General features: G+C 37.3%; 1 protein-coding gene across 1 annotated transcript; it reads left to right on the plus strand.

Annotated features, from left to right (window-relative positions):
- The first annotated feature begins 5067 nt into the window (after positions 1-5067).
- LOC121432059 (mushroom body large-type Kenyon cell-specific protein 1-like) lies at positions 5068-24345 on the plus strand. Its single transcript, XM_041629886.1, is given in 3 exon segments — positions 5068-5221; positions 20441-21627; positions 21629-24345. Coding segments are annotated over 2 exon segments (1518 nt in total). The 5' UTR covers positions 5068-5221; positions 20441-20529; the 3' UTR covers positions 22049-24345.
- Positions 24346-24848: the final 503 nt, after the last annotated feature.

Below are 24848 nucleotides of genomic sequence, written 5' to 3' on the forward strand. Positions count from 1 at the left end.
CTTTTCATAGCCTCTTAGTAGCCTCCCTTTACAAACCTGTGTATATTAGCCATTTGTACTGCTTTTTTTTACCCTATATGATTTTAAAAACTGTATGTAAGAAGTCGCAAGATAAAAAGGTAATTTAAATAACTCAAAATGCAAACTTACCCCATGCTATTTCATTATTACATATCCGTTTCTGCTTTCGTGTGTTCTGTTATATTAGAATAAAATCCCTGTTTTTAATATCGAAGATATTTGTTTATATTTGTCTATTTTCATTCTGTAACTTACTTCGCGAAACATAAACCTGTTCCAATGACAATATGAGGATGCCGGAAAACTTCGCATGAACAGTCCAATGTTTCATCAACATTTTATTGTCGATAGTTTGTCAGATCTGGGCCCCATATTACAAAGAGTTACGATTGATCCAATCAATCACAACTATGGAAAGCCAGCAAAGTCAACATACAAAATTACAGGTTTATTCACAATAGTTTCTAGAAATTCTATATTCATCCATTCATTGTTTTCTTGACAATTCAGTATGCTTCTCTTTGTTTTCAAAGGACATTGAGCAAATTTTCTAAAGAACAATTATGGCATTGATGGATCTCCTTATACTTGTGATTGATCGGATCAATTGCAACTCTTTGTAAGACGGGGCCCTAAAAACTTTCCTTGATGTTGATTGGATAAGAAGCGCTGTTGCTATGATAATTTTCGGATGAAACAGACTCTGTCGGGTAAAATACCTGATGGGTCCTTTCAATAAACGCTCCCCTGATTCGATTGGTCGAGAGTGCGGATTTCTAGGATCTGTTAGGCTGTTTTCATATGGAACAGGTTTTATGAAACGGGGTCCCTCGAGTTATTTTCGACTGGTACACAGCAAAAACTGGTGTTAACCGGTATACATAGAGGACCACACCAGTTATTTTACACCGGTGTTAAATTCAATTCAATTCAATTTATTTATTAGGTAAAAAAAATCACCTGAGTAGATATGTACATTGTAAAATGTGAGGATCAAACACCCTAGAAAAGCAAAGCAGGGGGATCCATGACAAATAGATTGCAGTGATACAAATACAGCAAATAAATTAAAGTAGGAATAAAATACATAGGAAATAGCAATTGGAATTGTTAAATTGGTGGTGTTAGTTTTACACCTATAGGTGTTATAGGTATAGGTATAGGTGTTATTACAAGACCTATGGTTGCTACATTTACACTTTTTGGTGTTATGTTCAATCTCTTGGGTGTTTTTTAACATCTGGGTGTGGTCCTCTATTAACACCAATTGGTGTCAGTTGTAACACCAAATTTTTTACAGTGTAGAATGGGATATTACAATTACACCCTTAATCGCAAATCATTGTCAAAATCCAGTAAAGTTATGCCTCTTCTTTCAAGTATGATTAGGGGGGGGGGGGGTGGGTAGGGCCACTGGTGTCGGTTCTATTCATCAGAGGGGGGGTATTACGTAATAATACGAAGCGCCATCCCAACCCCTAATGAATAGAAAGCACAGGCGGATCTACGCCCATGGTCAGGGTAGAATAATAGAGAGAGTTGGGGGGGGGGGGCGTAATAGAGAGAGATAATTGATAAACATTAGGAGGGGAGGGAGTTAGAGAACACTGCAGAGAGAGAAAAATTGTGACGAAATGAAAGGTTTTATTTTTTTTAATGGGGGTGCTGATGTAAATTTGAAAAACAAAAAAATAAAAGGATTTTTTACTCTAAGTTGTTTTGGAACCGATAAATTAAAAAAAAGAAGGGGGTGGGGGTTCATTACAAAATAATAGATATTTTGGTCCCGAGAAACTTGACAAGCAGAAAAATGGTTTCAGTACAAAATATTGGTCATTTCTCAATTTTTAACACCTATGTGAATTCCAGGGAGTGCTGCCAATGGAGAATACACCCTCAGCACCCCAACTTCCTAGGGCAATGAAAGGGTGAGAGTATAGTGAGAGAGTTTAACATTCGAGACATGGCCCTTTTCATGAATAATAAAATAGAGAACGGAAATGAGGGTGAAAGATTGAAAAAGGCGCTATAGCGCAGAAAAGGAAATATTGAAAGGATAGGGATGAGAAAGCGAAATGCATAAAATGGAGAATGAGAGAGAGAGAACACAATTGGATGCGGGGGGGGGGTGATAAGAAGGAAATTCACGAGGGGAGGAGGTGCGCCCCTATTATCACCAACTCAAAGTCTCAATGATCGAGCGCACGCGGTGAACCCAATCCCACCCCACATACATTCGTAATTCCGAAGCTTCGTTATTCCGCAGGTTCGTATTTCCGAAGATTCGTAATTCCGAAGGTTCAGAAGTCCGAAAACGAAATGAGGTTCGTAATTCCGAAGGTTCGTTAGTCCGAAAACAAAGTTAGGTTCGTAATTCCGAAGGTTCGTTAATCCGAAAACGAAATGAGGTTCGTAATTCCGAAGGTTCGTTAATCCGAAAACGAAATGATTAACGAACCTTATTTCTTTTTCGGACTAACGAACCTTCGGAACAACGAACCTTATTTCGTTTCCGGATTAACGAACCTTCGGAACAACGAACCTTATTTCGCTTCCGGACTAACGAACCTTCGGAACATCGAACCTTATTTTTTTCGGATTATCGAACCTTCGGGCGGCCACAAATGTTCGGATTAACGAACCCTTTTACGTTCTTGGATTAACGAACATCGAGGTATAGGCAATTTACGTGTTTCGGAATTACGAACCTTCGGAATTACGAAGTGTAATTATCTCACCCATACCATCCTCTATCTGGGTAATATCATCCGGGAGGGTGGGGGAGGACAGGGAGGGGGTAGATAGGAAAACCCAGATGGCTGCACGGCTTGAGGCGTAACGGTATGCATAACTGTATTTCATTCACCTTTCATTCCTCTGGGCTGGGAATGGTATCTGCCCATTGATGCCTACTACATCATCCGAATAAGAGCCCGTTTGTTTTTATAGCATGTATTCGTCTTTATGATTACCTTAACATGCTTAAGGGAAGCATTCAAAGTGTTTGATAATTATTAATGATATACCGACTGACAGGATTTGAGCAGTTTAACTACTGACCTGCGTAAAAGAAGAAAAATAACCGCCTTTTATTCGGGCGATATTGAACAAAATCCCCTAAATGAAATAGTCCAGTTTCAAATAACATTAAAATTCATCAAACTATTAATGGTAAAACAATAATAAACTATGGTAGTATACAAGTTTTTTGTTTTGTTTTGGAAATATCATTGAATTATCACGGAAGCAATGTGAGCCCATCAAAGTGCTTGCACTCGGCCAGTAAGGACAAAAAAGAAGACAAAAATAAGCCACAATGATCCCGATATATTTCCCACTTTAGGACATGGCATAATGCATTATTGACATAATTCCTTTTTTACATAATAAAACAATATTAAACTAATATCTGAAATGATAGAATCGACATAGAGCATGGAAATGCATACGCTATCGATGGGGGGGGGAGTAGGTCTCGCTTTCGTGCTTCTTAGGAATTCTGCTGCTTTATTAAGCCTAAAAGTAACTAAATTATTTACCCCAGATGTATTTGCAAAAAATAAACAAATAGGAAACAAGTCAGCCATTTTGATATGGAAGGTGTATAATTGTAATTTAGAGTCTCTATGAAATAAAATACATATTCTACATAGAGCACTTAAAAAAAAACTAGATAAATATATCTTCGAAAATCGCAAACAGCAAACAATTCGTGATTGATACTGACATTACTGCTAGGCATAAATAAAATATCCAACAAAATAAGTTCATGATTTATAGGCCTATGAGGTTAATTCAACAGATACCATGACGAAATAGAAATGTTTTCTGAAAGCTGACCTGATGATGGCCCAAATAGCGGGAAGTAATCATGGTCATGCATGGAGAGTGGATTGCAGAAAAAAAAAGAAAACGGGAAAATAAAGCGAATATGCTACAAAAATCAGGCGAAATCATATTTATTATTATTTTGTAATTTGTTTGACTAACTTTATTTTATGTTTCTTTATTATATTTTTAAAAAATATATTTTGATGAATTATTCATTGTCTTGCGAAGTCCATGGAAATGAAATAAACAGAGGAAACAAAGATGACTTTTTTCTTGAAAAACATTACGAAGAAAAATCGTTCAATATCTTCGTGAGATCATGAGCCGATAACCCATTATTTATGATCCAAGGGAGTGAGAGTAGGCAGTGAGAGGAGACGGGGGCGTTTTCAAATCAGCTTCATATATAACAACTTTTACAAAATTTCTCCGAAGTGTACCGTTCCTTCAATCTGAATTGTTAAGAGTCACCCTAGAAATATTGTTTTATAAAACGAGTTAGCGGGAAAAATGGCATTCACGTAAAAGGATAAGTAAAACAAAAACACTAAAAGAAATTCTTAAAATGATATAATACGTTACTTTTATTTCAGATTACAACTAAATCAGATGTGAGAAAAGATTTGGCAGTGTGTGTTTGTTTTTATTTTTCACCACCAGGCGATGATAATTGATTGACAGATCGTAGGAGTCCATCCGACTTTAAGTGACAGCTTTCAGCTATTAGCACCCAAGAGAATACGGGACCTTAAGGGCAGTAGTCTTACAAATCAAACAATATATTTCCTTCCAAGTTTCATTTGTAGCACGTATGATAGAGAACCTCTTTGATTTTGTGTGGTGTGATCCACAATACTGAATATTGTGCTATTGCATGTAATGAAGGCTATGCTATTCCATTTTTATAACGCATAATGTCCAATTTTTACTAAATATACGAAAAGGCCTGATATGATAGACTGTACATCCAAGCAACTATCCATGTGCAGTTTTCACCCACTCGTGCCCGATGTCCATATAAGACCGGCGCAGTTTGCATACATTACCCTGCCTCGCTCGCCCCGTCGAAGATGCCTTGCATAGCTGGCTCCGATCGCGGGTCCTTTTTCCCGAGCTCTCTGTCGCTCTGCACTTCTTGCTTGTGACGTCAGCTCATTAGGGGTGGTCTCTTTCGCTGCTCCCTCCCGCAAAGCACCCGATTCGTATTCAATGCTGAGTGTTAGATGGTTCTTTTTGTAGGAATAAGCGAACCCACCAGGTCTCCTGTGTTTTATGGGAAGTGGATGTTGTCGGTTTGTTGGCACCTGTACCCGCAAGCGGGGGGACAACCTCACTTTTCACCGTCGTAGAGAAATCCATCTCATTTCCGGTAAGTACCGAATTCCAGAACTTTTTTTTACCATTTCTGATCTTTCTCGCATGACGTCATAAACCACGTAACCCACAAACAAAATGTTAAAAAGAGGAAAAAAAAACTATTATCAACAGATTGAGTTGACACGATATAATGAATGGAAATTCCAGAACGGTGATTTCTTTTCGAAAGTTATGACTACGCTATCTAAAGTGGATATGAAAGTAGTGCAGTGGCTCCCGTGGTTTCCAGGGACCATGGTGAAACTTTGTTTACGTTTTTGCGTCGGCAACGCGGACATGAAAATAGGGACAAATTTATTACCTTTAGCGGTGATTTGTGAAATTGGGAAAGGCCAGCTCACTCCATGGTTACTCGTATATTTCTATTTATTGTTGTACATACATATATACGAAGGATCTACATTGCATTTTATCGTCGGGTATAGACTAATAATTTTATATAATTTGTTGTAATCACATCACAGCTGTGCTTTCATGATTGATTTTCAAAATGCTTTCTGATCATCATTTCTATGGAGGCCTATATCCTGCTTTGTTTTGAAACAGTTATAATTTCATTTGTATATTGAACTGGATCTACAGTATAGCTTTATATCCGTGTAGGCCTATACTGCATTTGTGGTCGAGGCTGCATTACCGTTGCGGATTATGTAATACGAGTGGTTGCAAGATTGCTTTAAATCTATTTTTTTTTTTTCAAATGATATCGATTTTTTTCAGTTTTATAAAGGCCATGATGGATCTATCTTGTACTTATTGCGGGCACTCTAAATGTTTGTGCAAATCGTGGATTTCCAGATTCATACCCAAATAACATAACGATTCAAATCATTAACCAATAATTTCTTTTGGTTGTTCTTTATGCACTTTGCATAGTGCACTAACCTCTTACGAATGGTTCCACTGTAATTATGACTTTAAAACTTATTTCATTTCGTAGCGATGTTATTTGTCATTATTGGTTTTTTTTCTCTTTTTTTTGGGGGGGGGGCTAAGGGGGAAGAGATTCAAACCCTCTTTTCAAATTTGGTCATTTTACTCAACTTTTCTAAGTTTATACCCCCGCTCTTATTTTCACAAGTTGTTATGAAGACCGTCGGGACTCGATTCTTCGTGTCAATATAAATCGATGCCGGTGGATAAAACGTAGGCAAACAATATGTGGGGATGATCTTTGTAATAGTAGAGGCCTGTCACTATCATTTCTGACCTTTGAAAATGTTCGACTGTTGTTGATCTATTGGATGCTTGCTTCACGCTCATACTCCAACATCACCATTTAATCATACGCTATCATGATGCTCTTCTGCGCCCCCGTTTCATGAACCTTCTTATCACTGGCAAGTTACTAGCTATTGTTATAAGCTATTGAAATGATTATGTGTGATTGGCTGAGAGCAACATTATGGGATTATTTATTATCAATAACAAGTTTTATGAAAATGAGGCCAGGGGTCTGGTTTCATAAACCTTCTTGCTTCAAAAGCTTTATATACAATGTTAAAAGCTATAATATTGATATCATTGTGTGTTATTTGCCGAGAGTGAAATATTATTATGCATTGAGCATGTTTTATTGATAAAGGTTAGATGAAATTGGGACCAAGTGCTTTTTTTCATTAAACTTCTCATCAATGGCAAGTTCCTAGCTACTGTTTTAAGCTTTTGATTGTGTGTGAGTGGCTGAGAGTTGATATAGAAATTTAGCATTTGTTACTTTGTATGAAAAAAAGGCTAATTTGCCACGACTGCTCTGTTTTATCATACATTTGTGTTCACTAGCAAGTTATAGCTCCTGTTATATCTAAATAAAATTTGTGATTAGCTGAGAGCAAATTTGTGTTAGAAATTATACACTTGTCCTTGATGCTACTTTTCATGAATGGGGCCAAAGAAGGGCTCTTTTTTCACAGACCTTCCAATACTTGCAATTTAAATTCTAACTCTTATAAGCCATTGATTTGATGGTTTGTGATTGGCTTAGAGCAAAGCCAAAATTGTAAGAGAAATTGAACAATATTGATATTGATTTTATAAAATGGGGTAATAGGTTTGTTTCATAATACTTCTGTTAACTGGAAAATTATTTAAAATGACGGTATACGCTAATAATGATTTTTTGTGATTGTGAGATCAATTTGTCATTGAAATTGATTTCTTGCTGATTATAAGTTTGTGAACCTGAACCGTACCCCCTTTTTTAAATATATATGATAGGCCTAGTTACTACAAATGGAAAGTTCTAAGGTATTATTTTATATGTCTTGGAAAATGACTAAATGTTGTTGTTGTTCGATTGGCTGCACTGTTAAAAAAAAACGTGATTTTGCAGAAAAAAAAAATTTTGCAGAAAGCAATAACAGAATCACCCTGTACATTCATAAAACAGGATTTTTTTCTGCAATTTGACAGAACAGGTCTGTTAAAAAAGGAGAAAAGGGTGTTTTATTAAAGGAAATTTGTAAGATTCCATACACCAAATAACAATTTCCTGTAGGATTACGCAATCTGGGAAGATTACAGGTATTCTCGAGACTGCTGCAGGTGCTTCTTTTATTTTAAGGATAAATTTTCTAAAAGTGTAGGGTAGGCCCTATTTTTCATATTTTTTGTTTGTTTCATTGATATCAAAGAATGAATACATCGTTCGGATGTTGATTAAATAGAGGGAATTTCCATTGATTTCGTAGAAGGTCTATTAAACAAGGGCCCTGCTCACAAAATGTCACGGCCCTTGGCCTGTTTAACAAAAGTTGTGATCCTTTTCAAGGTTAATGAAATTGATATGAAATGGCTCTGTTTGCTGACTGACTTTGAGTTTCCTTATATTTTATCATGTTCTTTCCTGTTGGGATGGCGCGATCTGATTAATCTTAATTTTCTTTACGTTTCATTTTTTTCCGCAAATTTGAATAGTGACATTTAAATCAGAGCATATTCAGGATTTAATCCACTCTTTTTGACTGGTCACTATCCAGAGTCGATATAGATTTGTTTTAAATCCAAGAGATATTGAGCGTGATGAGTGTCCGATGAACGTTGCTAAATCGTAATTCAACTCCGAAAGTAATTTATGGCCACCAAACCACAATGTACCACGACCACAACTATGGCAACCACAACGATTACGATAGTCATCGCTCAATCTATCCCGTTGTCTGTCATTTATCAGTAGTGTCACTGTCAATGTCAATCCGTCTTCGGTATATTTGGTATCTACAACTGAATAATAGTATACCATTTTGCTGCACTCTACCCAGGTGAGGTGAATGGGTACCCAGCAGAATTAATTTCTTGAATGCATGAGCGCTGAAAGACAGCTCGAGCTAAAGCAGGGGTAATAATAATAATAATAACAACGCGCCTCGGAATAGAATATTTCTATACAGTGCGTATCAAAAAAAACGGGACAGTTTTGAAAAGTCTATAACAAATTTGTTTCAAAATATTATATCTATATTTTGATGTTAATAGATGCTCTGAGATCTTATCTTTGAAATGTCATTTTAAAAATAATTTTTGTTCATGCTTGAGTGAACACGGGACGTTTTTGTCAGGGGTTCAAAAAGAGGCTTGCGCCAAAATGGCAGAAATGAGAAATTTGACGATAAGACTTTTGGCTCATCAGCAGACTTTCTCTTAATCTTTTCTTTATCTTTGCCATAATTTTCGAAGTATGCTGTCAAATTTCATTTACAAATTCAATTATTTACCTGACTTCTTTTGTTTTTCATTTAAACTTCTTTTACCTTTGAATTTTTCCTTCATGAGTAAGAAAATAAGACTTTTTGTCAACCCAAGTAGGAAGATTTGCATTATTCATTGGGAGAATTTGTAATTATTCAAATCCTTTTATTATGTGAAACAAATTCTGTTATGGTACCTTTAAAAGACATGAATCCTATGGGTTATTAAATCCTTCACCAAGTTTAATTATGTGCTTGACAGGACAAACAGGAAAAGATTCATGTCTTTCAATTGCAATGGTGTATTGAGTCAATTTTGAAGGAGTAAGACAGCGCAGATCGGGTAAAATGTATTAAAAAGTTATGAAGCGAGCAAGCAAACCTTTCCACTTTTTCATTAAAGTATCAAAATTTGTGATTTTGACATAATATTCAGAAAATGATATCATATTTCACTTTCTATGTTTTCTGTTATTTCTCTTTCCACCTTTTTTCTCGGTCATGATTTTTTTTACATTTTTTTTTTTTTTGGGGGGGGGTGGGTGAGCACCCCAAGCCCCCACCCATCAGTATGCCATTGTTCAAAGGCATCATAACCTTTGTAGCACAATGAAAGGATTTGAAAAAAAAAGAAAACACGCTCTCCCTTCGGTTTAAAAAAAATTGTTCTTGCCTAAAGAAGGAATATTCAAAGCTGAAAGAGAACATATTAAAAAGGAACAACAGAAATATTCAAGCAAATAAGTAGATCTGGAAATGAATTTAGACCGCATAATTCGAAAATTATGGCAAAGTTAATGAAAAGATTAAGAGGAAGTCTGCTGATTAGCGAGAAGTCGATCATCATATTTATCATTTAATGCCATTTTGGCGCAAGCCTCCTTTTTAACCCCAGACAAAAACATTCCGTGTTCACTCAAGCATAAACAAAACTACATCTTTTAAACTACATTTGAAGGATAAGACCCAAGAGCACCTTTTGACACCAAAATATAGAGATCATGATTTGAAACAAAAATTTTATAGACTTTTCAAATCTGTCCCGTTTTTTTTGATACGCACTGTATAGATGGCACTATATAAATGCCTATTATTATTATCATCATCATCATCATCATCATTATTTTAGTATAGGTAAAATATTCTGATAAAGTAGATGTTGGATTACGTGGAAACATAGGGAAACTAAAAAAATATCGTTGTTTTTATTAATACGAGTGATTAACCCTAAATCAACTGTTTTCCATAATAACAAGCGTTGTTTTTATTTTGTCTTTACTTTAGGGTATACATAACAATCATGACCTACTTTATATAAGTGTTATGTGCTCTCTGGAAAATTAAATTACTACTTATCCTCGAAGTTTTAGTTTACAGGGTATTTCAAAATATTTTGATTTCCTTTGTCCGTTTATTCTCCTCTTCTGTATACTCACTATCATCACTATGATCATCGCGTTGTCATAACTGTTATTTATATTGTCATCATCATCGCCACCTCTACCAACATCACGTCATCCAAGTCATGCTCATCATTTAGGCAACTACCATGAAGATGATAAATGAGTCTTTATCTTTGGGACAGTTTACATTACATTCATAAAGATTAGTTCGAAATCCTGTATGCGGAGTCCACCACAAATCCAACCCCCCCCCCCTCCCCGACTCTTCTCCTCACCCCTCCCCTTATCTTTCACGTCATTGAGATGTCATTTCATATCTCAATCCTATACCTGTCTTTAACGTATGACCTTTGATAGGAATATTACTCCAAAGCTTCACGAGAGACGTGTAAATTGTATATATACCACGGGGGAATAGCCTGGTTGCAACGTGATAGTATTATATGGCACTCGGGGATTCGTTACATGGCCAACTTCAATATGACAGTCACACCAACGAAACAGACTCCAACCGACCAATGATGCCATTCGAAATAATGTAATAGCTTTGATCGGTTTTGGAGCCGGTTTCGTGGGTGTGACTGTACCATTGTATATGTATATACATAAAAACATATATATATATATATACGTAAAAAAGTCCAGGCATGGAAGCTTTCTGCCAGTAGGCCTTCATCAGGCCTATATGTATTGACACAAACAAAACAAAACAGAACAAAACCATACAAATAAAATCGTAATAACAACAAAGTAAATAAAGGATAACAAAAAGTACAGAACAGAAGGGTAACAGTAAAATAACACAAAAAATAACAAAAGAGGGGGTAATGAATTAAACGAGGTGGTTGAGTACAATAGAAGAGGATTTGGTAACTTAAACTGTGAAGAAAGACAAGGTATTACCGGCAAAGGAGATTAACTGGGTTTTCTGGGCATTGTCATGCGCAGGGAAATAAATTCGGATAATTGATATTAGTATTTGAGCGGTAAAAAACATAATGAATATATTTATTTATTTATTATTTATTTATTTATTGAATATAAAAAATACAACCATATAATATAGCAAGGAAATCACAAACAATCAAATAATCAAGTAATCAAGATACTACTGCAGTATATATATATTGCTCAGTCCCACCAATGAAACCGACTCCAAACCGACCAATGATATGCCATTCAAAATAATAGATTTGATCAATCTTGGGGATCGTTTCGTTTATGTGACTGCGGGAATGGGAAAAGACGCATTCATGATAGATATGACCGCGGCTCGGGGGCTCGTTCTCTCCTTATCTCTGAAAAAATGTTATTTGAACGTTTTATCTTATCTCGTGAGGGTGACAGCCTATTGGATATAGTGCGACATTATTACATGTCCGTCCACCTTTTCACTGAAACCGTTGACACGATCCAATTACATGAGGAAATTCAGTGGTATGGTATCATGTATGATGTGAGTGTGTGCGTGCGCGCGTGGGGTGTTAACAAGAAAGGCACCGAGCAAAATGAAATAAAATGTTAAAGAATAAATAGGGCAAAACTTTCTTAAGAAAAAGGAAACTTATTCAACATTTTGGTAAAATATTTAGTTCCAAAATCAAATACATTGCACCTTTCCACCTATTAACAATTCTGCAAAATACCCTGATAAATTGTTTTACAAGAATATTCATGCATTTGATTAACAAATGTGTCAAACGTGTAACTCTAGTTATTGACAGCATATAAGTGGACGTGGACTGGCTTAACAAACTTTATCAAATAGGTAACAACACTTTTTAAAAGCAGTTGTAACAAATACTGCGCATTTTTCGTTATGAAATACAGTGCATTGATAAAACAGATTTCGATCCACATTGAAATTCACCCCTCATGATTTCAACACGTTTGAAGTTAGGTCTGAAAACTATAAGAAGAAAGAGTTGGTTAATTAAAACAAAGTTTTGACAAATTATATAGGTCGTGTATTTCCACTCATTTTAAACAACTTCTTTGTTAACATGACACTGATCCGTACGTTATGTCTGGGTGAGAACACATTCAAGGCCAATTATTCTCAAAGGTTATATGAGACATTTATGGCATATCATTAATATTGGATTTCAACATTTTTCGCGTTTATCTCAGTGATTAATCAACTAAGTGGCATACGTGTGGAAGCGAATTATATTTCTGATTTGTTTAAGATTGCAGGGCCCTGACAATTTCTTTTACAGTTTGCTCCCGAGAAATTTGACAAGCAAAAAAAAGTTTCACTGCAAAATAAAGGTCTGAAGGTCGTCTAGTTTTATTTAGCAATCATAGTTAGGAATGCTTAACCAAATTGTTTTTTTCTCCTGAAATTGTCATGATTGTGTTTATTGACTCTGGCCCCGTAAAACACAGTAATTATTTAACTCGACCGAGTGTAACTAACAATGAATATTAAAAATTACCACTTGAACATTTATGAGGAAGTGTTAATCAAATGACGTTTGAAAATGACTTGTGAATTTTGAAAAGTGGCAAGCTTGCCATTAATGTCTGCTTATTCATGCACACGCCCAATGGAATGATTTCACGTGCACACATATTTTAGCCTAAAGTATTCAGCTTAAAAGTTGCTTTATTTAAGAGCGAATGTGTATTTCAATGTTATGTTTATTCAATTGTAAAGTATGTTTATTCAATTGTAAAGGATATAGAGCACTTGCCTGTGTCTATTTTCACAATGTATACGCATGTTGGGATTTCGTTGGAGAATATTTTCAAACTATCATATAACTACTGCTTGTCAATAGAGTTTCTAGTTAGAGAATGAATGAAGACCATGAACATCATGATTAGATTACTTCGTTGTATTGGGTACTTCAGCATAAACTTGAGCCAGTGTTTCAGCAATGTCGCTATGTACAGATATCATGTCGCGCACCAAATCAAAGATCAAACAGTAGATTCCAAAGGCCAGAACAACATCAATGCGATCGGATGGGACTAACAGCCGTGGGAGACTGCTCACAAAAACGGTCAGGAATGCGAGGGACATGGGGAGGGGTTGGGGAAGGCATGATGGGGGGGGGGGCAACAACGTAACATACGGTCTTACTGTATGTTACAGGCCTACATGACATATACTGCCCGTGGGAGTTGGCAAGCTGGTATTGGCTGACTATTCAAGGAAGACATTCGAACATACTTTCAAGTGAAGACATCATGCGGTCCAAATTGCGATGTCATGTTGAGAGTTTCATTATTATATCTATGTGTAGTGATAAAGTCTACCATTTAAACACACTTTGAACCGGGCACAACACATAACACATCACTTTTCATTTTCGAGAAAGAAATGTACTCAAAAGTTCTTATCTATATTGAGGCATTCTAGAGGCATATGATTACATTTCCTAATCAGCCAAGTAGCTTTTCTTCAGGGGCCTAGTATTGTTATTTAGAAATAATTTCGATTACACATGAATTGTAAGCATATGTGTGCGCGGAGGAAAAGGGAGATGGTCATAAACTCGTCGCAAACTTTCCGAAGTATTCTTGGATATATGTCAACGGGAGATGGCATGTATTGGCATTTATTATGTACTCCTAATTCAAATGTGACGATGTTTATAAACAGTCTAAGTCCAGTTTGATTTGAATTATTCATAAACCAGTCATAATTTCTTGCAACGCCATGAAAGCTCAAATTTTTGCACTTGATATACATCTGAAGCGCTAACAGAAAACGATTTTTAAAGTGGGGGTGCCGATGTAAATTTGAAAATAAAAAAAGAGGGAGGGGGGTTCACTACAAACTGGAAGTCCAATTGGTCCGAGGAAATTTGAAAAGCAAAAGAAAAAAGGGTTTCTGTACGAGATGAAGGTAATTTGTAAATTTATTTTCCACGTTTACACATCTTCCAGAATACCTGGGGGTGTTGCCTATGGAGAATGCATCCCCAGCACCCCCGCTTCCACGGAATAGACGTCTACCCGACGATTGTGTGGCATTGGAGATAACGTAATAGCTTTGATCAGTGGTGAATTGGTTTGGTTAGTGTGAACACGGCATGATGACCAAACCTTTGTTCATCTAATGAAGATGTGAAAACAGTATTTCGATATGGGTATCAGAACGAAAAGCTGATCACATAATTAGTAGAGTGCAATCTTTCAGCAAAGTTATTCGGATTACCGGTCCTAAAATACGGAATGCTCTCCATGAAATATCAGAAAGTCGCTGCTGTCGACATCAAGTTTCAAATGCAAGTTTTAAAAACATCCTGATATATGCCACATCCTGATATATGCCTGCAATTACATCTCCGAGTAAACGCGTGTTGTTTTTTCATAAATATGCCTCTTTTACTATTTTAATCATGTATATTCATCTTGTATCATGCGGAGTAATTCATGTCCGTTCTTATTGCTCACATATTGAGTTCTTTTCCCCCCTCTCTTCTATTCGTTCCCTTCTCTTAGCCCTTTCTTTTTGGTATTTGTTGCTTAGTTGTATACTCTTACAGACGTATCCCAACATCTTTCTCTTTCTCTATCCCACTCTACCTCCCTCTTACACTCTCTCCCACTCTTCTTTCTTCCTCCATCTCTCTCACTCTCCCTCCCTTAATACCACTCTCCATTCGCTCTCGCACGCCTCCCCTCCCCTTCTCTCTTCTGCCTTGCTCTCTCTTCCCCTCTCATCACCACAACACCATCAATTAAAACATCATTTATTCCTTACTGACTCCTCACGTACGAGTTCTCCCATGTCGACTGGTGATCATTTTTACATCTTGAGATGATCTACGTTATCCGGTACCCGTCACTGTTGCGTCAATCTGATATTTGATTACCATTCTTTGGAGCTATTCTTGGTGTGCGCGGCGGAAGTGTGAGGAGGTTATGGGGAAGGTCGAGATTTCCTTGGCCGTACGTCAATGCTCCTGTTTTTTTTCTTTGTGTATATTTTGTGGTAAGCGATGAATCCCAATAACCGGAGTGAGAAATGAATATTCATTATGAATGACGTATTCTGTTGATTTTCGGGAATTGAAGAGTCATAGCAGTGTCATAGCGCGCGTAATTTGATAGCGTTGTAGAGACGTACAAACTATTATGTGGTGCCAAAGAGAACTCGTTTGGAGAACGGTGTAGAGAACTTATGTTGGTTACCAGACTTATTTTAATTTGTCTTCTCGATCTCGGTAGGTAGGTAAAATATTTTAATCTGGGTATACCCTTGAGCTGAGGGTCAAGTTTGAGAGACAGGCCTAAATAGCAGCTAGACTTAGCTGGCTAGCTAGACCTACTTATAGTAGGCTACTGAGCCAGAACTAGTCTTAGCCTTAGGTATCAGAGCCTGAGCTGAGGTAGCTCACTAGACTTGGTACCACTAGACTTCAAGTTGATTCAACTTGAAACTTAAGCTTATGACTGTTGAAATTCAAGTAGTTCTGGCTCAGTAGCCTACTAAGTATGTCTAGCTAGCCAGCTAAGTCTGTGTAAGTCTGTGTATGTTTTGCAGAGGCGCTTCTCCTCCGATGGAAAATACTACAATTGTATCAAATTAAAGTTTCTTGTGAAGTTTTGAATTAAAAAAGGTATCCAACGAACACCGAAAGGCTGCTCATCTTGCCAAAGTTGATTTGTAAACTGGAAAAAATTATATAGAAAATGTCTGTTATCAATTTGACGATGTAAGTGACTCACCACGATTTAACAAACAAACTTAGCAGACAAATAAGAATAGATTGTTTTGATGCGATATGCTATTCCACATCAGTACATCACCTTTAAATTGCGCTCATCACACGTGTATCATTTAGACCGTTATGAGATGTAACATTTTGGTCGCAGATGCAGAGCAGTGATGAGAGAGAGGCTCTTAAGAACCAAATGCGTTTCAAATTAGACAACGTCTCAAATTTCAAATAAACATTTCTGTATTCGTGCTTCGCATGTCATTCGCGGTCCTTCAACTTTCGCCCTTAACACGTTTCTCCCCCCCCCTTTCATTTTTCATTTTTGAACTGTAAACTCAAAAGTAACTCATTAATTTTTTTGCTTTGAGCTTTTTATAAATGAAACTTTGTATAATAGGCCTGTTATCTTTTCATGAATCATAATTTAATCGAAGGTCATTATATTAATGCTGTAGTTATAAATCATATTTGAAATATTAGCCTCTTTATTGCTACCCACACAAGAGGGTCCACACAATACAAGCACTGCTTTTTAGTGGATCCCTCCATTTTCTCAGAATTCAATTTTATAATGGTTATGATATTTTGCTTATATATAATGCTCTGTTTTGTTTTACTTTTACTTATAGATAAATATCATATACTGTACATGCCTCAATTTATTTTGTCTGTATAGGTTCATCACAATTAAATTGCGCCATCACACGTGTATCATTTAGACCGTAAGAGATGTAACATATTGGTCGCAGATGCAGAGCAGTGATGAGAGAGAGGCTCTTTAGAACCAAATGTTACTATTTTGACCACATTACTTTGTTCTGTTGAAAATGAAATAAAATAAATTGAATTGAAATTGAATACCCACAGACAGCAGCTTCCGAAAATTTTTATTTCATATTTCTATTTAATGATAAAGAAATAGATAAATGATTACGCAAATGAATGAATGAAAAAAAAATAGATGAATTAATAAATAAAAAGAAATAGCTATGGTAGTGTTGTATATATCAAAGAGTTACCAGCAAACGACCCTACACCGTTGGCAGAATATGATAGTCATTGATTTCATTTAAGACTAGAACTTTCTTCAGCTTCGCTTTAGAAATATTGCTATATCAATTCGACTCGAAATTATTGATCATTTTCGATAATAGTAATTATATACCAACGTTTATAATGCATAATTATTTAATTAATTATTTACTTAATTGTAATGTGTGAGCAGGCGCCCTATTGATTATCAATAGATGTACATCAGTCATAAATATCGATGTCAAAATCAACCACTTATGAAGTTAACTGTATGCTTGAAATGTCAAATTGTGAGAAAATGCTATTTCATGAGTCCAGGGAGCGTTTCATGAAAGGACTTGTCGGACGTTTTATCCCACAATTCCTGTTTTATCCGACAGTTACTATAGTAACAGTGCTTCTCAACCAATCAGAATCCAGGAAAGTTATCAGATCTGACAACTTGTCGGACGAAAATATTGATGAAACGCCCCCCTGATGTTCACAAATTGATCCACGAGAAAATAATCGTATTGTTTTTTTTAAGGGTAAAATATGGGGGGAGGGAGTGACCATGGCCAAAAAATCCGAAATCAGATGGTGATTTATACATTTTTGTGCACATTTATTGAACAAAAATAGTAAGGGTCGGGGGGGGGGGCCTGAAGCGACACATTTCAATCCACGACCTTTAGCTGTCTTAGGTTTTCAAAGTTCAAACTATATTGTTAAGTCAATGTTAAATGAAATTTCGTTAGGCATCATTCGTACCCTATCTCACCTCATATGATAACACAGGGGTTATGTTAATCATGTAAATTTGTTAATCCCATATCGCACGTTTTTATCCAAAGATTCCACATTATTTGTGTGAATAGGTATTACGGACCGGGGCAACTGGGGCCATGCCGCTCTCATACACCAGCCAACAATAATATTGAACGAACATCTCATTAGGCACGTAAAGAAATGTTTAATTGTCTCTGTGGAACTGATCGCCCCCCCCCCATCACACCATTATTGATAGCCGGAAAATTAGACAGAGAAATGAACACAGGGCGAAATGCAAATGTAAAGAATAAACAAATAAATAAATAGATAAATAAATGAATAAACAAAATAAATAAATACGGTTTCTCCTTTTTTTATAGTGAACTATTTGTATGGCCATGGGAAGCGTGGTTTCTGGAACCAAAATCACCTCCATCTGTAACGAATTCCTTTTTATTTATTTTGATTCATGTATTTCCTTCTCAGTTTTAAGCCAGCGCCCCCTGTTAAAAAGTCGTTCTCAGTGCCCTGACTCTGTGCAGATCTTAGGAACTGTGAGGAAAAAGCTTCACAAACTTTAGACTTCATCTTCTCTGCTATTCGAATAAGTTTGGATTAATTGTAACTTGTTATGGAATCATATACAAAGAGACTCGAGTATCATACCATTAACCAGGGGAGGCACTGGAAAAGACGACGTAAATGTGACGTCATAGACTTCTCAATTGAATTAAAGAGAAATTATTGAGTTACGCCGTCCCGATTTCTCCTTTTCATCCTCTTTTCAATTTTCAGAGCGAGAAAAATTATACAGGAGGTCACCCCCTACCTGCCGCTCATGTCAATGGCCCAATTCCATTGGATTTTAAACAAGGCCTCGAGTAATTCGACTTAATTCCCCTTCAAACCCATAAATGTTTCGACTTCAAACAAAATTCCGTATTTGTGCAACCCCGCATCCAATGACTCGCAATACCTTTGAATATGAGCATTTTTGTTTTGATATATACAATAATCCCAACTAGACTATTAAGTCATACAGTAAGTTGTGCTCAAAAGTTAGTGGACCCCACCACAAAATGCACTCCTTCATGCTGAGTGTTGATTGTAGACAACAACAATACAATGCTTGGCGAACCCAGACAGACAAACACACTTCATGTGTTGCAATATTTTATCACCTGACTTCACAATTAGATATGTGAAACACTGCAGAGCTCGAACACTTTAGATATGTTTATTTTCCGGCGGGGTTCACTAACTTTAGAGAACCACTGTATATATAATGTGATATATTTGGGCAGAACATCAGCAAGAATCTATTTGTTCGTCAATGCCCTAATGGAACTAAAGACTCTTATTCAGATTGTCATGCAGACAAATGATTATGTGGCTCTGACCTTTCGTATATGTACCTATTGATAAAACTTTGATTCATCATCATCAGAGCAGTTTTCTAATTGAAGTGAATACCCTGAGTAAATAACACGTTATTATTATTATTATTAAATCCTCAAGGATAGGCCAACCCTGACACTCATCATATGCCTTATCCAATTGATTACGAGTTAGTGCAAAAGACGTTCTGACTTTTTTTAAATCTGGTGGGTGTTTCATAAAGCTGTTCGTAAGATACGAATGACTTTACGAACGACTGGTGATCCTTTCTTGTGCCCTGTGTTATTCCTATGTAATTGAGTTATGACCTAAGAACATGTTCCAGCCGTGCGTAAAGTTGTTCGTAACTTTACGAACAGCTTTATGAAACACCCCCTGGACCGTTTTATCTTGTCAAGTAATCCTACCAACCTTCCTGGACTCCGGGTAAATCTTGCTGGTACGGCCAGATGAAAACTCTTTTTCTGAATTTCATCGTCACAATCATTATGCTGCAAAGTTCTTTCTAATTTTGATCCCGCCCGGTAGCATTCGGTTCATTCATCCTGGTGGGTGTTTCATAGAGCTGTTCATAAGATACGAATGACTTTCTTATGCTATGTGATATCCCTACACAATTGATATATGACCTAAGAACATGTTCCAGTCGTGCGTAAAGTTGTGCGTAACTTTACGAACAGCTTTGTGAAACACAATACAGGTATCGCATTCTTCAGGATATATTTGCATCGATAAATATTCCTTATAAGGAAGATAACAAGTTAGTACAAAATATGCTCTGATTGAATTCTGGACTGTATTTTTTTCCACTGTATTTTTCACTTTTTTCTTCCACTTTTTTCGCTTCAGAGATTCCAAATTGATGACACTAAAATGATTGAAATGGTAGTTCCTTTTTATTTCCATCGTGGTAATCTCAACATTTTTTCCTCCAATTTTTTCTACTTGTACCATACCGTTTGTTCAGTAATTTTTGCTGCATTGGTAAATGGTAAGAATATAGTACGAGAGGGGGGGGGGGGGGGAGGTGCTGGTGTATACCCATACTAGTATTCATATCATTATACTGTTCACGTAGATGCCATTTTTTTTGTAATATGACCTCATTATTAATTTGACGACATACTACATACAGTAAGCTAACAATTCCATTCAGTTGATAACAAGTGCTTGTAATGTAACTGTTGATATTTATTTCCCAGTTTTATACCTGAGTTTCATTTTAAAATACATTTCTACCCCTTTTTTTCTCTCTTTTGCACAGTTCCACAACCCGTCTAGATTCCTGTCCCGCTGCCATTAAGATACAGGCAAGGCTAGGGAAAGAATTTGCATTGCCAAAGTAGAGCGTAGATGTATCTATCCCACCTAGATGCACACGCAAGGAGTATAGAAGAACTATCTGGGGTACGTCCACTTCGTGGTCGGTCTATGTACATAGAGGACCAGCAGACTCGCACAGGAATCATCAACGATACCACACAGACCCATCGCAACCCTTTAGCGAGACGACCCGTTTCTATACATTTTGGTAACCTACCGAAGGAAGTCATGGCCGGAAATTACGCGTGTTCATGGGAACAACCACGTGATCAGCATGCAGTAGGTCAGCACATCATCCACAGTGCGGATAAGAAGCTCCAGCATCAGCAGTCATACCCGCAGCGAAATACTGGTGGAAGGCGTCCCTTCGGCCGCTACGGTAGTCGCCCTTCTTCTGACAGCACGGAGCTTATTGGAGGCTCGCCGACTTACAATCCAAAAGGAAATCGCGCTGCTGATATGTTCAAACGTGCGAAGGAGCACACCGATAAGTATGCCATTGATGATGAAGCTGTGACACCCCAAGCAGTTCAGAAAGCACGTCATGGTGGTTCCGATGAATATGACATGCCCAAGCAGAAGGCAAGACCCCAGCAGCAGTCCAGACCAGTTGCAAGACCAGCTGCAAGACCAGTTTCTCAACCATCCCCAAAGCCGGTGTCCCCCGGAGCGGGTTTTGCCTCAGAGTATGGAGCGCCTCAGCCTTCTCCTGCGCAGAGACAGCAGCAGCAGCTACAACAACAACAGCAGCAGCAATATCAACAGGCCCAACGCCAGCAACAACAACAAAGACAACAACAACAACAACAGCAACAGGCACGCCAACAGGCTCAGCAACAATCATCCTATGCATCAACCTACGGTCAATCAAAGCCAGCTGCGGGTAATGGTCCCAAGTATAATGCAAAAACGCGTCAGCATCGCAACCAGCAAACACCTGCTACCGGATGCACCTGGAACAAGGATAACGTCACCTCGAAATTCCATCCAGGAGTGCAGCCATATGAAGAAAACTACAACCGCAGTGCCCAGGGTTGGTCATCACAATACAGGGATACCTTCTCCGATGAAGATATAGATGTCTACGACCCTTATGCACCAAAGAAGAGCCCCAACATCAAGGCAGCCCCCTAGACTTGACGTCAGTAAGAGCACCAAATCCAAGAATACGACACAATACAATGATTTCAACAAGCGTGCTACAGGCTGGAACCCGATAGGTCTTGACGAACAGGACGCAGAAGCTCTCTACAGCGGCAACCGTCCATCCATGACCACCCTTTCGTCGGCCTTTGAGGAACCAAGACCAAAGTACGGAGGTGGTCATCAACAAGCAGCCCAGTCTAGGGCCTCGCCATCAAGGCCCGCCCAGCAGCAACAACAGCAACGTCAGCAACAGCAACAAAGGCAACAGCAGCAAAGACCGCCCCAGCAGCAAAGACCACCCCAGCAACAAAGACCACCCCAGCAGCAAAGGATGTCTTCCACTGCTCCTTACGCGGCGGGTCCCGGAGGCTGGAGTGGAATGTTGGAGTCTGATGATTTATGACTCGTGCCACATACCACCAGGATGCAGCAGTCACCTGTTTCGCCCGGATCAGGTAGTCATGGTAGTGGTGGTGGTAGTGGTGGTGGTGGTAGTGTTGATGGTAAGAAACAGATGGGTAATAATGTTACACGGCGTGGTCCAGTGGGGGGAAGGGCGGGGCGACAACAATCCCACCAACAGGGTGCCCTTGTTAGGCATATGAGTTGGCCTGGGTACAACCCTACCCAGCAGAACTCCCTTTCACTTCGAATTTCTATAGGTGTAACGCCGACTGGGGTTAATCGAATTTCATTTAACATGTAATTAACGCACCAATATAGTATTTTAAGTATATACATAGACATAAATATCTTCTGCCTTATCACTGATATGTTTGCCCCGTTTTTTCCTCTTGTTAAAGTTGTATGAAAATAAAAACAATAATGGAAAGATTATAACAAATTATGAGTTGTTGGTAACCTTATTTTCTTTAACAAATTAAAATTCATCATGAAAATTAAATCAAATGTCTCCATGCATGCAGTACCCCTTGTGTGTTTATTGCATGTCCTATTAGATCTGTTGATAATTTGATGTAAATAGTGTTTGCTGTAAAACTCATTTGATTTCAGAGAAGTGTTTAAAATCAATTCTTACGCGTTTCCTCTTACAAGTTTCACCTTGGTCCATATGAGCAAAGTGAGAAAGAGAGAGAGAGATGTATAGAAAAAGAATATCGAGCGAGTGGGGCAGAAAAAAGACGGGGTGGCAAAAGGGGGATAGGAAAACAAGAAAAGCCATGTACATAGATGATGTATATAGCTTCGAGCAACATACTATCAAATATTGTGTTGAAAAAAAAATGGTTACACACATAACCAAAACCTGCCCCTACTCAAGTCTATATAAATAATAAGTAAATACCAATAATCAATCCTTTAGCATGTATTCATGAAGGACAAGCATGATAAATAAAATGTAAATTGATCAGCAGCCATTTTGACTCCAAATTCGTAAATGATTGTTAACTGCATGTCGGTGTTTTTCTCCATTTTAATTAGCAACTGAAACTAGAAAATGGTTGCTATGGTGATTTAGATTTATTTGGCGACCATTTTCAGTGGTGCGTCTTTTCACCCTGTATATACTATCATTAGTGTTCCACTTTTGAAATATATTAAAAACAGATAAACATAGCGAGTATAGTAAAATGAGATAGATGTAGGGAGAGAGAGAGAGATGGAAAGAGAGAGTAAAATGATGGAGTGTGTGTGCGTGTGTGAGGGTGTGTGGGTGAGGGAGGGAGGGATGGCGGAGGGGTGAGCAAGAATGGGTATAGCAAGTAAATACTTAAATGGTAACGTTCGTTTCCCAAGTTATTTTCATTTGTGTATGGAGTACTGCGATAAATCAAAATAGAATTTTACAATATTATAATTGTTATTTAATTATAACATCTTTTCAAAACTTCATTTCCTTTTTATTTCTGGGATACGTTGTCTGTATTGCAAACGTTGCCCGCGATGCGTTTACATTTTGATGCCATCGAAATCGCAACATTTGTTTCATTTTGAAAACTGTGTGAAAGTATATAATAATTATCATCTTAAAGAAAGTGATGTCATCGTTGTTTCTGTATTTTAGTCGTTGTTTTGCGGGAATTGACCCCACGGTCTCATTGGAAACTATATGTTGTTGTGTCGTTGACGTTTTGATCAAATCATTTTGCTTTACAAAAGCTTGATGCAAAATTTTCGACGCATTTAGTTTGCCTTAGAAACAAATGAATAATAAAGCTAGTAATAAACTCATTATTTTATTTCTATTTCAGAAAAATATATGTTCTAAGCTGAAAAGATATTTCACGATGGTGATATTAAAACATTGTAATTCGTTCTTACTCTGTTACAAACGTATGTGGTGAAAAAATGGCAATATCAAATTTATTTTTCAATATGTTGAAAACTTCGCAAGGCGCGAAAGATGAAGTCTATTTTCTTCTGAAGAGTTTTTATGTGTTGCTTGTTGGAAGAACCTCGCGCAATTTTAAGGTTTTTTTCTCTTACATTTCATGAAGCGGTTGATAGGTATTGGTTTAGAATCGTTACTACTTCAGACTGAAGAAAGAGAACAATGAGAATGAGCTCAAAGTATCCTTGTTGGGTAAACCGAGGTTCTTTTAAACAACACATTGAATAAAGCTGTATTACGTGAGAACGATCACCCGCTCATATATTGTGTTACAAAGATCCCATAAGCACAATACTTCATATTATTTTCCAGCAACAGCTAATAAAGAAAAAGAAAAAGAAAACTTATATTCCAGTCTGTGGCCTTGTCTGTTATTTTAATAATGACGATGATGATGATGATGTAATTTTTAGATCAGGACCAAAGATGATTTTTTTCCATCCGTCTCAATTATTATTATTATTATCATATATATATATGTACATATATACTGTATATATATATATATATCACTTTTTTGTTTTTCTTGTCCTGACTGAACTCATGAACACGTGGTCCTTAGCATCGCCATTGTTATTGTCATTATTATGCCACTATACACCACCACAGCCATCATCATTACCATCTCCATAAACATCATCACCAACATCACCATTATCACCATCACCATCACTATTATAATCAGCATTAAAATCACTAGCAGCATTATCACCATTACCGCCGCCGCCACCACCACCATCACCATAATTATCACCATGATCATCATCATCACCACCAGCATCTTTGTCACCATCACAATCATCATCATCGTTACCATCATGTCATCACCACCATCACCATAATAATTATC

Source organism: Lytechinus variegatus, chromosome 18, assembly GCF_018143015.1.
Source record: "Lytechinus variegatus isolate NC3 chromosome 18, Lvar_3.0, whole genome shotgun sequence".
Classification (NCBI taxonomy): domain Eukaryota; kingdom Metazoa; phylum Echinodermata; class Echinoidea; order Temnopleuroida; family Toxopneustidae; genus Lytechinus; species Lytechinus variegatus.